The 16,332-nt window shown below is 37.0% G+C and overlaps 1 protein-coding gene across 1 annotated transcript in view; it reads right to left on the minus strand.

Moving 5' to 3' along the window:
• SLC12A2 (solute carrier family 12 member 2) overlaps nt 1–16,332 on the minus strand; it is a 157,242-nt gene that overhangs the window by 108,537 nt on the left and 32,373 nt on the right. The window contains exon 2 of the mRNA XM_024757167.1: nt 15,815–15,888. Coding sequence (XP_024612935.1) covers nt 15,815–15,888 — 74 coding nt within the window. The remainder of the gene's footprint in view (nt 1–15,814; nt 15,889–16,332) is intronic.

Consider the following 16,332-nt stretch of genomic DNA (forward strand, 5'->3'; position numbering starts at 1 on the left):
AGTCGGTCTGGCCATGTATGTACCAATGTCCTTACTATGTATCGAATGTACTCAGAATTTTAGGACTAGAAGGGACTTAGGATGTTGTTCCAAGCTTCTCATTTCACAAATGCTAAAATGTCCTAAAAGGAGATAAAAATTATGTTAGACCTGCAACTCTTCACATCTTGCACCATTAGAGCATGTGAGATACAAAACCTTGTGGAGCTTTAAAGTCACAGTTTTTATTTATCTTTTTTTTACACTGAGTTTTAGTTAGATGTGCTTGCTGTGCTCACATTCTACCTGGTTATGGTTTCCCACTTTTACTAGCTAGCAATCAGCATACAGGTTAGGTCAATGGTATTGACCTTGAGAAATTGATTATCATGGGAAAAATAAGTTACCCTAGAGAAGCTTGTATATGCTATAAATGTTACAATTTTGTTTTCTTATCTAAGTCTGATCATATTCTTCTTAAATTAAAAATATAAAGATTTTAAAGTCAGTCATAGAATTAAACATTAATCAAAATCTGACTTGCTTTTTATCTAAATAACACTTAAATTAGTATTTGTAAATTATGTCTTTCAGAAAACATAGCCCAAGATTTTACTGAATCGAAATCTTTTATGTTTTGTTTATCCAACCAGTAAATTCACGACAAATACGTTTAAAGTAAACACAATCTCTTTTCTCATTCCCTACCTCCACCTACACATGTGTTTGTCATAAAGCTAATCAAGAATAGATATGCAATATTTTTCCAACATTATTAATTAATAGAAATATTCTAAGTGATAAATGTTGTTAACTCCTAGTTAACTATAAGAAACAAAATTTGGGGCTTCCCTGGTGGTGCAGTGGTTGAGAGTCTGCCTGCCGATGCAGGGGACACGGGTTCATGTCCAGGTCTGGGAAGATCCCCCACATGCCGTGGAGCAGCTAGGCCTGTGAGCCATGGCCACTGAGCCTGCGCTCCACAACGGGAGAGGCCACAACAGTGGCCTGCGTACTGCAAAAAAAAAAAAAAAAAAAAAGCTAATCAAGGAAATCACTAAAATTTTGTATTGGAAAAGTTATTTGTGTCTGCACTGATTTACTTCTAATTCTGCAGGCTGTGAACATTTGCAATAAAGTTCAAAATTGTTATCAAATATTAATATGTCAAATAAATACTTTTACAAAATAGCTAAGTGATTACAATCATGGTCCCCATAGCTAAATAACCTGGATTTGAATCTCAGCTTCACTGGTTACTTACTAGTCATGTGACGTGGACTAGTGTGACCTCTGTGCCTCAGTTTTCTCATCTGTAAAAGAGAGATAATGATGGTAGCTAACTCATAGAGTTATGAGGATTACATTAATTACTATCTATAAGTTGCTTAGGACAGTGCCTGATACATGGTAAGCCCTAATATATATAAACATTAAATAATTATTTGAAGCATTTAATGTTTTACTGAAACTTTAAAAAAATGGCTCTAAGGCTAAACATTTAAATTGTATCTTTTTGGGGGAGTGTGTCCTGTTTAATTTTAAATTTTGCTTTTCATTTTGATTTTGAGAAGCTTTTAAATGATTTTTGAGTAGCATGTAAGCTATCTTTTTCGTTACAGATTTGGGGTTTTTTAAGCAGTTGTTAGTATAATTATTTTGCTGCCACTTAATTTGTCTTTTTTAAATCTTTTTTTAAATATTTATTTATTTGGTTGCGTGAGGTCTTAGTCGCAGCAGGTGAGCTCCTTAGTTGTGGCTCACAGGCTCCTCAGTTGTAGCATGTGGGCTCCTTAGTTGCGGCACATGGGCTCCTTAGTTGCACTGCCACTTAATTTGGAAGATAGAACAGCAGCCCAGACTGAGGATTTCTTTTTTATTCACCTTAAATCCATTTTTTCCTCCTACTGTGCCCTTTAAAACTAATGGTTTGTTACTAAAACCATTATGCACTTAATGTATGTTACATACTAAAGTATGCTATAGGAATGTTTTGTCTCCATTTCACTATACTTTCCCAAAAATAAAGATTAAAAATACACACACCAACACTTTAACAAAACACACAGGCCTTAAGAATTAAATTGCACCTACTTTATGGAGTCAAATATTGTAATGTACCCCATAACTGAATTACATACCTTCATTTTCTTCACTTTTTTTTTTTTTTTTTTTTTTTTTTTGGCTGCACCATACAGCTCGTGGGATCTTAGTTCCCTGACCAGGGATTGAACCCGTGCCCTTGGCAGTGAAAGCGCAGAGTCCTAACCACTGGACCACCAGTGAATTCCCTGCATTTTCTACACTCTTAATGAAAAATCTCTAACTTTTTATCCTCTATTATATGCCTTAATGATTACTCCAGTTTTTCGCTTTCAAAAAGCCACAAGTATAATTGAGATATGTTTTTGTAATTGTGTAAGATTCCTGAAATACAAAGTCATAAATATGGAAGGGATCTTAAAGGATTAAATAGTAAACCCCTATATTGAGGAATAGAGTACTTGTTCTGCCTTGGACATTTAAAAAAACAAACTTTTTTTTTCCTTTAGTAACACATACTCATGGTTACAAGTCCTTACAGCCATAGTATTAGACATGTAATAAATGCTCAAATACTTATTTAAGAACAGTATATTCTTCCTAATGGCTAAACTAAATTATTCTTCTAACAATTCAGACTTTTTGCTTCATGTCCTTCAGAGGTTATGGAAACCCATAAAATGTAAGGTTATTTTTGGTTTTATTTTCTAAATGATTTCCTCTTGCACGTCATTATAGAGCCCAATTTCTAGGTACGTAATTATTTTTATTACTTTTCTCTGGGATCTTTCCAAGTAATTTAATCTTCTTTATATGTGGGCCAAAACTATTAAATTCAATATTCCACTTAAAAAAACAACAGGGACTTCCCTGGTGGTCCAGTGAGTAAGACTCCGTGCTTCCAACGCAGGGGGCCTGGGTTTGATCCTCTGTTGGGGAGCTAGATCCCACATGGATGCCGCAACTAAGAGTTCACATGCCGCAACTACGAAGTCTGCGTGCTGCAACTAAGAAGTCCGCCTGCTGCAAATAAAAGATCCCGCATGCCTCAACTAAAACATGTCACAAGGAAAATCCCACATGCTACAGCTGAGACCCAGCACAGCCAAAATTTAAAAAACAAAACAAAACAGAAAAAACAACAGATCATAAAGTTAAGGACAGACTTTTACAATTCAAGTAATTATTTTTTCTTTAAACTGGGCTACCACATCTGACTTCGAAGATGACCCTGAGTAACAACTCTTCTGATAAGTCAAAAAATGTTTTTTGTTTTTTAAGAGTTTTGAACTGAAAGTCCATCACTATTTCAACCAATTTCTAAAGACATAAAGTTCCAGAATATAAATTTAAAAATCCACATTTATGAGGTCAATTAATTAGATTTTTATAATATTTTTCTAATTATAAAGGTAACACATGTTTAATAAAGAAGTCATAGGAAAAATCAAAGGGAAATAGTACTTATAATGCCATCACCCTACAATAGCATTTACCTTTTGCTTTTTGATATTACAAAAAGATTTATTATATATTTTGTTTTGTAATTTTTAAAACTTACCAGTAACATGAACATCTTTCTGTATATATAATTATCTTGCAAATGCATGAGTCCTAATGGCTTCATAATATTGCATTATTTGGATTTTCCATAATTTACTGAATCTATCACCTATTTTTTAATGTTTAGTTTATTTCCTTCCTTTATAAATATAACAAGCAATGTTGCATTGAATGTCTTTGTGCATATAAATTTTTTTATAATTGATTATTTTCTTAGGCTAAGTTCCTAGACGTGAAATTTCAGGGTATGTGTATTTTTAAAACTTTTGGCATACATTGCAAAATTGATTTTCAGAAAGGTTATATCGGTTTATTCTTCTATTAGCTTTGTATTTGAGTGCCTGTCTCCCACCATCCTTAGAAATTCTGAGAAAGATCCTTCTTAATCTTTGTCAGTCTCATTAGCAAGTTTTAATTTTCAGATCATCACTTGCTAGTGAGGGTGAACTTTTAAAAGTTTATTCATCATTTACATATCATTATTTCTGAATTGCCTGTTGATATCTATAATAGACATATTCTGTATCCTAGAAGTCTGGCTTCCATTCTGCCTTGTTTTGGTAATAGCGTGCAAATGTTTTTTTGGTGGGGTGTGGGTATGGCCTCTCTGTGCAGTTTTGGAAGGACTGAACATTGGAGGACCTTGACTGCCCCAGCCTAACTGTGGGCACATGACCAAATGTGCCAGTCTGGTTCTCCTAAGACTTTTGAATTTTGCAGGGTGTGGTGCAAAGTCAGAAAGTAAGTCTGGTTGCTGGGTCTGTTAGCTGCTCGTACTTCACTGCCTCCCTAACTAGAGAGCTGCCTTGCCTATGGGCAGCCGAAGGGTGGACTGGAGAAAGGGACAAAACAAAGGCCTTTGCCTCTCCTTGGGACTACTCTGACGAGCTCCCTGTGGGGTTGGCTAAGGCTTCAGCTGCATCTGCAGCATTAGTTGGCTTCTTCCTCTGCCCAGTCTCGCCTCCTCATTTCCTTACAGGAGTATCTTCGGAAAGCAGTCACCAGCGAAACTTCATCTTCCACCTCAAACTGTTTCCATGGAACTGTCCTTTTATTTCAGTGATAGCACTCAGAAAAGTCTGTATAGTAGTCCCTCTGGAACTACTTCTCTTGTCCTTTTTGCATCCAGTTCTCTTTGCTTTTAGCTTTCCTATATTCTCCCAGTAATTCACTCTTAAGTTAACCAGAGTTGGCTCCCATGGCTTGCTTTTTGATATTACAAAAAGATTTATTATATATTTTGTTTTGTAATTTTTGAAACTTACCAGTAACATGAGCATCTTTCTGTATATATAGTTATCAATGTTCCTTGCCATTTTTCCAGTGTCTTTTACTTACCAATTTTAGGAGTTTTTAGGTATCACAGACATAAACCTTAAACTCAATTGCTTCTCTTCAGTTTATCAGTTGCATTGTAGTTTTGTTCATCCTAGTGTTGACATGCAGTTATTTTTAAAACAGATTGCGATCAAATATCTCAATCTTTTCCTCTGTGATTTTTACCTTTTATATAATGCTTAGAGAGAACCTTGCCATTGCAAGACCATGTGCATAAAATTAGTATGTATATATGTTTCAGTTAAACATTTAATGTTTAATCTCCTAATTCTTATAACATTTACTTTTGCTTTGGTATAAGGCAATGATTTAATAATTTTCTTTAAATAATTTGTATTTTGGCTTTTATATTAAAGTCCACTTTAAACAGTATCCTCAAATTTCAGTGCAGAAATAAGATAAACATTTATCTTTTACTCAGACTATAGTGCAGAACTGTGTCTCAAACTGGCCAGGTAGCTCTGCCATTCTCATCAGGAGCTCTCATCTCTGGGTCAGAGGCAGTTGCTTTCTATCTTGCTTTTTTCTAGTCAGTGGGAACTAGAGAGTAGAAAACAAGCAACTTCCTTAATAACACACACGTGCGTGCACACACACACACACATACTAACACACACACATACTCGCATTCTTGCATCTTACTGGCCAAAATTTAGGCACTTGGCTATGCATAGCAGGTTAGGAAATGTCATCTTTTACTGGGCAGTCATGTGGCCAGCCAAAACCCATGGAATTGGAATTCCCTTTGATGATGAGTCCCGCCAGTGGGTAGAAATCTGCATTTTGAAGGGTTATAAAACATTCTATTAAAATGGCAATTATGTTGAACATGGAACTGAAAATGTACCTAGAAATATTAAGTGAAAATTATACATAGCTAACATTTTGTGGGGGCTTCCCCATACAAAATGGTGTGTGTGTGTGTGTGTGTGTGTGTGTGTGATGATGTACCATAGCAATTCAAAGCTTCTCTTCCTCTTCCTTCACCATCACCACCAATCTGTATTTGGATGTGGAGCTTAAGTTGAGAAGCGATTTTCTTTTAATTAGATGATTTTAAGCCTCTTGACATATCTCACGTACTTCTTTTGTTCAGCTCTCAGATTCCTTTTTTGCAGGGTGGGTAAATATAAGCAATGATGATAGGAAGAATACATTAGTATGAATATTTAAGAGGATTTGCAATTTATGTAGTAAATTCATCAAGAAATACTATGTTCTTGAAAAGGAATGGCCTATATCTGATTTAGGAAGAACTATTAAAGATCTAATAATGAAGAATAATCTGAAGTTCTATCTTCTCATCTATTCTAAATATACTCAGTAATGGGACTGATTTTTATTGTGATGGTTTGGGCACAGTTTTATATTCAGTTTCTCTGTACTTTATTTTGGGGTTATAAATGCCCAAACCTTAGAATTCATCCTGCAAGCCCAAAAGATGACTCCTTGGAAACTAACATAAAATATTCTTTGGTATCATAGACAGAATATTGGTTTTGTGTATTAGGTGCTTTGTTTTATTTTTATAGTTTTTAATCATGATATATAACAGATACAGGGAAGTGTTTAAACATATATGTACATTTTGATGAAAATTACAAAGCAAATATCTGTATAAATCATGATTTGGTAACCAAACATAACATTGCCAGGTCTCCAAAAGCCCCCAAGTATGCCTTTTCGTCCTTACAGCCCTTATGTCCCACTCCCAGATAGTTTGTGATAGTCATTTCCTTGGTTTTCCTATCTGTATATACACCCCTAGACATAATATAAATGGATTCATACTGCATGTTTCTTTGTGTCTTGCTTCTTTTCAGCATATGTTTGTACAGTTGATCCACGCTGATGTGTCATAGTGCATTTATTTTCACAACATTATAGCTTTGCCTTGTATGGCTATATCACAATTTATGTAGCCATTCTACTGTTAATGAATATTTTGGTGGTTTCCACGTTAGCTTTTGTTTTTGCTATTGGGAACATTTTTGTCATGAACATTTTAGTACACGTGATGGTGAATATATGCGTGTTTCTGTAGGGTCTATATTTGGGAGGATATTGCTGGTTCGTAGGGTATGTTCTTCACCTTCTATAGAAGGTGACAAACCATAGATGGCAAACTTTTCCAAGTGGTTGTACCAAGAATGGTATTATTTTTAAGATTCTTTACCATATCTTCAAATATTTGCTAAAAGTTTCTTGAGAGAGGAAAACAACCTGGTTATACTATGGTATTGTATTTTATTATAAAATAAATTTTGTTTTTATTTTAAAATTTTATTTTATAGAAACAACAGTACATTTTATTCACCACACATTTTCATCTCTTTTGCCTATCTGCTAAGAAAGATGGATGATTGTAAAATGAACAAACCATAAGCACCCAGAAGGAAATAATAATTAAAATAATCAGGAAAATGATATTATGTTAAAGCTATTTTGGATGATTTTTTTTTAATTAATTTTTATTGGAGTATACTTGCTTTATGTTAGTTTCTATAAAATAAATTTTAAAACACCATCTAGAAAGGATGGAAACCCATTCTTTCCCAGTCATGATTTAAAAAGGTATCTCAATATGGATGATATATTAATATATCTTATATAAAATATTTATTATATTATAAATTATTCAGTATTAATATATAAAATATAGTATATATAATTTATCAATGATATATTCATATAATATAATCATATAATGTGTAAATATATATCAAATATACTATGTAATACAGCATAAATATATAATATAGATAAATATATATGGTAAAATAAAATTTTAAATCAAGCAAAAGTCATAAGCTGCAAAGTCAAGTCTCTACTAATTCTTCTCCCTAAAGTTCTGCCTTAACTGACTGCCTAATTAACAGTTTCTTTTGTATGATTCCTGGAAAATTGTTTATATATATTTCTCCATGTACATAAACAGATGAGAATATATCTGGTATTGTTACTGAGTCCCAGCTCGCTCTGCTCGCTGCATGACAGGCCAAAAAATCGGGAGATGAGGTGTTGAGGCAAGGAATACGACTTTATTCGGAAAGCCGGGAGTCCGAGAAGATGGCAGACTAATGTCCTAGAGTACCATCTTACTGGGGTCTCGATGCTAGTTTTATTTTTATAGAACAGAGAGGGGGCGGAGGTGTGAAAGTAAAGTAAAAAGGCCATAAGTCTTACAAAACATCTGCTGGTTTGGCCAGCCTCAGGTAGAGGATGTGTTAATTTCTTCTTTCTTGCAGCCATTCACAGGTGGGCAGGGTCAGAATGTTTCCCTGTGAGATCAGCAAAGGCACTTGTAGTTTAATATTTAGGCAGAGAGACAGGCTTCCCCCAGGGAGGCCATTATGTATGCCAATAGCTATAGACAACATACAAAAAGCAACTGAGAGCAGAGGTTAAAGTAAAAGAAACAGATCCAACATGGAGTCAGATTTTGTTCTTTCCTGTTACAGTATTTTTTGTTTATATTCACTTTATGTAACAGCATGTATGACTCCATTCTTTTAACAGCATGTATAACTCTTAATTTGCAATACTAAATAATGTTGAATTGTTTGGGTATATAATAATTTATTCAACCAAGCACACTAACTGATGGAGATTTAGGTCCTGTCCAGGTTTTTGTTATTAATGATGATGGATCAGTAAATACATTGGAACATATGCCTGGTAACTGTTGAGAGTTTATTCACTGGATGAAATCCTAGCTGTAGACTTACAGTTCACAGTGTACAAGCATTTTAAATTCTGATAGATATTGCAAAATTGCCCTCCAAAAAGTTGTATCAATTTACATTTCCATCACCTGCTTTTGCCAACGTTGTGCATTAGCAGAATACTTTATGCTTGCTTTTCTGATCATTGAAAAATATTGGTGTGCATTTACTTAATTATGAGTGAAGTTAAGGATGATTCTATTTGTTGTTCTTTTTCTTTCAACTGCCTGTTAATATCCTTTGCCTGTTTTTGTATTGGGTAGTTGCATTTTTTTCTCTTAGTGTCGCTGAATGCAAGTTTTTGTGCCCGATGCACAGTGAGGCCAAACAAATAGAAACGTTGGAGTATGGAGCAGAGAAAGGTTTATTACAGGGCCGAGCAAGGAGAACGTGTGGCTTGTGCTCAAAACCCCAAACTCCCAGATGGTTTTCTGGGAGAAGTTTTTATAGGCAAAATTAGGGGTGAGGGCTACAGGGTGTGACTTTCTTCTGATTGGTTGGTGGTGAGGTAACAGGACAATGTTCTAGGACTTCGGTGCTCAGCCTGGAGTTACCATCCTCCACCTGGGTGGGGGCCTTATTTCCTACCAAAGAACTCAAAGATATATTGTTATGTGTATTCCTTGAAAAGGAGCTGGAACTCTGTTTTACTGCTGCACTATTGTTTGTTGATTGCTCCTCCTTTGTTTCTGCATTCCCTCACTTTTCTGATTAGCAACTATTTGAATCTGCCCTTTGGTACCTTTGGAAGGTCTAGGAGGCTGAAGCCTTTTTCCTACGAACAAGAAACAGGGGACAAGGAAAGGCTTTTGCGTCCAGAAGGGCCCTGCAAGTTCATGCTCAATTTCATTAGTGATTTGTAAAACTCATTATAAATTAAAGAAATAAACTTTTGGCCTATTATGTGTTAACAAATATTTTCCTATTTTGTAGTTAATTTTTGTAACTTTTTTGGACTAAGTTTTAATCTTTTTTATGGTTTGGGGGTTGTACATAACTTGAAAATTGCTTAGAAGCCTATTTCACATGTTGTCATTTGTTTTGTAAATTTATAAAGATGGCTAAATTTCAGTTCCAGACCACCCCAATAAAGCGAATAGCACAATAAAGCAAGTCACACAATTTTTTCGATTTCTCAGAGCATATAAAAGTTATATTTAGGGCTTCCCTGGTGGCGCAGTGGTTGAGAGTCCACCTGCCAATGCAGGGGACACGGGTTCGTGCCCCGGTCCGGGAAGATCCCACATGGCGCTGAGCGGCTGGGCCTGTGAGCCATGGCCGCTGAGCCTGTGCATCCGGAGCCTGTGCTCCGCAACGGGAGAGGCCCCAACGGTGAGAGGCCCGCGTACCGCAAACAAACAAACAAACAAAAAGTTATATTTACACTATGCTGTAACCTATTAAGTGTGCACTAGCATTATGTCTAAAAAATGTACATGCCTTAATTAAAAGATTTTATTGCTAAAAAATGCTAACCATCATGTGAACCTTCAGTGAGTTGTAATCTTTTTGCTGGTGGAGGGTCTTTTCTCAATGTTGGTAGCTGCTGACTGATCAGGATGGTGATTGCTGAAAGCTGGGGTGCTGTGACAATTCCTTAAAAATAACAATGTAGTTTGCCACATTGATGGAATCTTCCTTTTATGAATGAGTTCTCTGTAGCATGCAATGCTCTTTGACAGGATTTTATGCACAGTAAAACTTCTTTCAAAATTGGAGTCAATCCTCTCAAACCCTGCCACTGTTTTATCTACTAAGTTTATGTAATATTCTAAATTCTGTGTTGTCATTTCAACAGTCTTCACAGTATCCTTACCAGGAGTAGATTCCATCTCAAGAAACCATTTTCTTTGCTCATCCCTAAGAAGCAATTCCTCATACATGCAAGTTTTATCATGAGATTGCAGCAATTCAGTCACATCTTCAGGCTCCACTTCTAATTCTAATTCTCTTGCTATTTCTACCACATCTACAGTGACTTCCTCCACTGAAGTCTTTAATCCCTCAATGTCATCCACGAGGGTTGGAATCAACTTCCTCCAAACTCCTGTTAACATTGATATTTTGATCTCTCCCATGAATCATGAATGTTCTAAATGACGTCTAGAAAGGTGACTCCTTTCCAGAGGTTTTTTAATTTACTCAGATCCATCGGATGAATCACTATCTATGGCAGCTATAGCCTTATGAAATGTATTTCTTAAAGAATAAGTCTTGAAAGTTGAAATAACTCCTTGATCCATGGGCTGCAGCATGGATGTTGTGTTAGTAGACATGAAAACAACTTGAATCTCATTGTACATCTTCATCACATCTCTTGGGTGACCAGGTGCATGGTCTATAAGCAGTAATTTTGTAACCAAGCAGGATCCTATGAGGGCTTCCCAGGACAGACCTCTCCCCCATATCTTCTACTTTAGCTCCTCTCTGAAGTACCTAGATAGTAGTATCTAAAGCACATTTCCTGGGTTGTTTTACAGATTCTAAAACCCCCACGAAATGGAAGGTGTCAACTACTTGATGACCCCCAGGCCCTCAGGCCTACTGGTGCCTAAGGACTGATGATGTTAACCCTTGTGACACCACCCTGTTACCTCACCATCAGCCAATCAGAGAATTGTACATGAGCTGATCACTTACCCTGAGACTCCCCTCCCTCAACTTGACTTTAAAAATGCTTTGTTGAAATCCATGGGGAGTTCAGGCTTTTTGAGCATTAGCTGTCCTGGACTCCTTGTACGGTGCCTTACAATAAATGCTGCACTTTCCTTCACCCCAATCTGGTGTCAGTAGATTGGCTTTGCTGCATGCAGGTGAGCAGACACAAGTTTAGTTAGGTAACAATATTTTGAAAGAAATCTTTTTTTCTGAGTAGTAGTTCTCAAAAGTGGGCTTAAAATAGTCAGTAAACCATATTGTAAACAGATGTGTTGTCATCTAGGCTTTGTTGCTCCATTTATAGAGCACAGGCACAGTAGAGTTAGCATAATTCTTAAGCGCCCTAGGATTTTCAGAATGGTCGATGAGCACTGGCTTCCACTTAAAGTCACAAGTGCATTAGCCCCTGACAGCAGTCAGCCTGTCCTTTGAAGCTTTGAAGCCAGGCATTGACTTCCCCTCTCTGGCTATGAAAGTCCTGGATGGCATCTTCTTCCAGTTTAAGGCTATTTCATCTACAATGAAAATCTGTTGTGTAGTGTAGCCAAGTGTAGTTATCTTAGCTAGGTCTTCTGGTTAACTTGCTGCAGCTTCTGATCAGCACTTGCTGCTTCACCTTGCACTTTGATGTTATAGAGACAGCTTCTAAACTTAAACCTCATGAACCAACCTCTGCTAGCTTCAAACTTTTCTTCTGCAGCTTCCTCACCTCTCTCAGCCTTTATGGAATTGCAGAGAGTTAGGGCCTTGCTCTGGATTAGGCTTTGGTTTAAGGGGATTTTATTATGGCTCATCTGATCTTCTATCCAGACCACTAAAACTTTCTCCAACTGGCAATAAGGCTGTTCTATTTCACACACAAAAAGATTTTAAAACCATGATTGGAAGACAGGAGAGGGGAGTAAGCTATTCCATGACTTCAAAAAATGGTTCTGATGTTACAAAAATGTTAAACGCGTATTATATTTTTTGGGACACTTTTGGTTGCGAGCGATAGAAACCCAACTCAAACTGGCATGAAATAGCTTAAGCTAGTTCTATAGAACATCTAATCGAAACTCTGATGATGGATCCAGGGGCTCATTATCAGTCATCAACCACTGTAACCAAAAGTGGAGGCCAGAAGCTTGGTGGAAAGGAAAGTTTGCAAAGTTGGTGGAAAGGAAAGTTTGCTTTGTTTTGGATGCCAGAAAACGGGGTGGGGGTGGGGGAGAGGACGCCTGAGGCCGACTTCCCCCACCCCCACCACTGACTACTGACTATCAGTGGGCAAGAGTTTTATAGACAGAGGGAGGGGGCTACATGCAGAAACAGCGCAGTCAGCTCTGACAGTCATCTTGAAATTGGTCATTGGTAGTCTGACCAGCGACATCTTGATTGTTTTAAGTACAATTCATCTTTAGTTCCAGGGTCAGTTTGTTCCCATTTCCTTGAGGCCAATTCTTAGAATTATGGCAGCTTATGTCATGGCTCTAGTCTGGTCATCATGTAGTTCTTCCATCTGGTGAGGGTTTCAGTATCTACAAGGCAGCTCACAGGGTATGGCTCAGAATATTACCTATAACAATCGAGAAGGAACTGAAGGTCCTTAACTATTCTTAACGACTAAATTATTAATTTTTAGTCTTGTTAGACTGTTTTTCTTTGTCTCTGCATTTTCTCACATCTCTGATTAAACTTATTCTTTGGCTGAAGTTTTGCCACAGACAAAAGGCAGGTGGAGGACGTAAGGGGCAAGGACCATAGGGTCCTGCTCTGTTTCACCACCAGCCAACACACATAGTAAATAAATATTTATTGAATGAAAATCAGAGCTCTTTCTCCAACTCTAGATTTTTTTTTTCCTCTTCGTACGTTAGCATCACTTCTCTTCCATTGGTGAAGGATTCCTCCATGCAGTAATAAAGATGCCATAAGCCATTCCTGACATTGTCCTTTCAGCTTACAGTCACAGAAGAGGACTTCTGAAAGGGTTCAGAGTGTACCACCCTAAAATATGCCACTCTGGCCTATGGATTATTTTGAGCTGAAGGCAATTGAGAAAAAACAGACAAGAAAAACTCTCTGGCCTCCCCATCTGTACCACAAAGGGCAGAACAACCCTTAGTCATTGGAGATAACTCTAGACTCTTATCAGCCCTGGGATGGCACCAGAGGAAATCTACATACTATACCTTACCAACTAGCCCTTATCTTCCATTAGTTTCCCCATATATTTACCTTCCCACAGTTTGCTACCCTTAGAAGTCTAAAACCCTTTCCTTTGTCTTGTCACTTCTCTACAAATTTTTTCTCTTTTGTTAAGAGCATATATAAGCCCCACGTCTAAATACACCTCTGAGTTACTTATTCATCACTGAACTTTCCCGTGTGTATGTGCAATGCATGTGTTAATAAACTTCTGTATGCTCTTGTTAATCTCTCTTTTGTCAGTTTAAACCCCCGCCATTGAACCTAAGATGGGTAGAGGATAAACATCTTTTGTCATTCACACTTCCCATTAACTGACAGAAACTTCTCGGGGAGGTCTCCCGCCACGCTCTGGACTACCTTGAACTGGGTTGTGTGCGTATGACTAGGACTGGCTGTGGATGGGTAGGGGTAAAGTCAGTCTTGCCAAGACCTCATAGCAGAGGAGACAATGATTCCCCAAAGGAATGGATGCTGGCAAACAAACTAAACAACTGCGTCATGAAATCCTTTGCATTACAACTATCTTGGTCTTAACTGACCTAAAACAAATAAACTGCTAGTTATTTCTCCAGCGAGAATGGTTTTATTTGGGATCAATAAAAGAATTGCAATTTGGAGTCTACCACTTTGGTGTGCCCTGAGCAAGTCCCCAACCACAAGTAGAGGAGAATTCTTTTAAGAGGGGAAAGGAAGTTGAGAGAGTTATAGTGAACAAAGAGTCCTTTGGAAGAATTGAGAGTTGGAAGTATAGTGACTTTTCATTGGCTGAGTTGTGACAGTCTCTCACTGGCTGAGCTCTTGCCAAGCAGGAAGAAGGAGTCCTGTTGGTCTCTGCTATCCTCTTAGGGCATGAGAGCTCCCCCTTCTGGCCTCCTGACTCTATTTTAATTAAGGTTTCTGTTTATTAATTTTCACAGTCTATCTATAGCAGTGCTTTTCAACTCATGCTGCAGGTTAGAATCACTTGCTGAGCTTTTTAAAAATAGAGATGCAGAGACTCTACCCTAGACCAATTAAATCAGAATTTCTTGGGTGAGAGTTGGTGGTGGAGAGGGGTGAAGCAGTGATATTATTTTTTAAACTCTTCAGAAGACTTTAATGTGCCTTTTCAGTGTGGAACCACTAGATTATTGTGGAAATCACGGAGATAATATTCAAGACAGAAAAATAACAAAAATATTTATAGATAATCTGTTGTCTCATGTGAATACTATAGTTACTTGTTATGAAAATTACTTAAAAGTTCATAGGCCATCATAACCTGTGATCCCAATTAAAGATTTAAAGAAAGAGGAGAATTCAGTGTTGGTTTGCACTCCTTAAGCCAGAGGTAAATATAACACATTTATAAGCTCTTAATCAACTTGATGAAGTTAGGTTAGCTACATGAACACATGAAAAACAGTCAACTTGTTCATGTGCTTTAAACCTATAGGAAAGGGATTCATTAGCATCTCCTAGAGGAGAAATTGGCACGTGCCATTTCCTCAGCAGTATAGGTGACAAATTGTGCTCTGCAAGGAATTCTTGAAAGATAGAAAAAGGTTCTGTACTATCCTGTTTTCTCACTAGTTATAACTGCATTTTAGATGCTATCTCTTTCAAAAGCCAAAGCTACCCTTCCAGAAATACGAAGGATCAGACTTGTAATAATTCATTCAGGACTGTTATATGATAGCTTTATAAATTCAATTTGAAAAGGGCAGCAATCATTTCTGAGTTCTAATATCATATTGGTGGATAGAGTCTAATGTACTAATAGATGCTAATATTGTGCTAATCCAAAATGTCTTATGCTTACCCTTTGTAAATGGTATAACTGACCATTCTCTCTTTTAATGATGGAATAACTATACCTTTGTAAGCAGCAGCATGGCATAATGAAAAGTAGCTTTTAGGATCAGATATACCTGGAACTAAATTCTGCCTGCTATTTATCAACTGTGTCATCTTGGGGAGGTTAACTTCCTAGTGCCTTAGTATTCTCAAGAGTAAATAACAATAGGACCCATCTTGCAGTGTTGTAAAAATTAGAAATGGCAACTACTGTCCTTCTGCATTTTGCTTCAGAATTTTAAAAAACTGCACAGTTAAAAAATGAGTAAATGTATTCTCCTTATAAGAAAGTAAAACATTACAGGTAAGGAATTTAGTCTTTGATGACCATACCCCTTCCCACCTTGCTAATGGTAACTAGTAATATCAGTTTAGTGCATAACGAGGGACTGAATATACAAATGAACAAGAGCCAGACCATGTATATCAATAGAACTCTGACACACACTCTCTCTAGCACCCAGACTGGTAAGTCAAACCACAAGTTCGGCAGCAATTGGTCCAGAAGTGTCTGAGCTTGGTCGATGACTGTCAGCTTCCAACTCAGGACCAACTAGAGAGAGCAAAGTACGTTCCATAAACCAATCACATAAGATACCCCTGCTTCAAGTTAGCCAGCCTCTAGCTTTCCATGCCAACAATTTCTGATCACAGAATACCTGAAGACTTCCCTTTTCCCACTATAATACTTCTTTTTACCACTCCCCTGCCTGTCTTTCAGCCTCTGCCAAATATCAGTGATGGTGGCTGACTCCCTTGCTATAGCAAGCCCTGTATAAATATCCTTCTATCATTCTCATTTGTTTATTTCCACAATAGCTTTCCAGTCTTTTTATTATGCATTTACAGATGGATATTCATATGTACGCTTGGGAAATATATACTGCTTTATAGAATTTTTTAAATTGAAGTATAGCTGATTTACAATGCTGTGCCAATCTCTGCTGTACAGCAAAGTGACTCAGTTATATATATATATATATTTTTTTATATATTT

The sequence above is a fragment of the Neophocaena asiaeorientalis genome, unplaced genomic scaffold, assembly GCF_003031525.2.
Source record: "Neophocaena asiaeorientalis asiaeorientalis breed wild unplaced genomic scaffold, Neophocaena_asiaeorientalis_V1.1 scaffold149, whole genome shotgun sequence".
In the NCBI taxonomy this organism is placed as follows: Eukaryota; Metazoa; Chordata; class Mammalia; order Artiodactyla; family Phocoenidae; genus Neophocaena; species Neophocaena asiaeorientalis.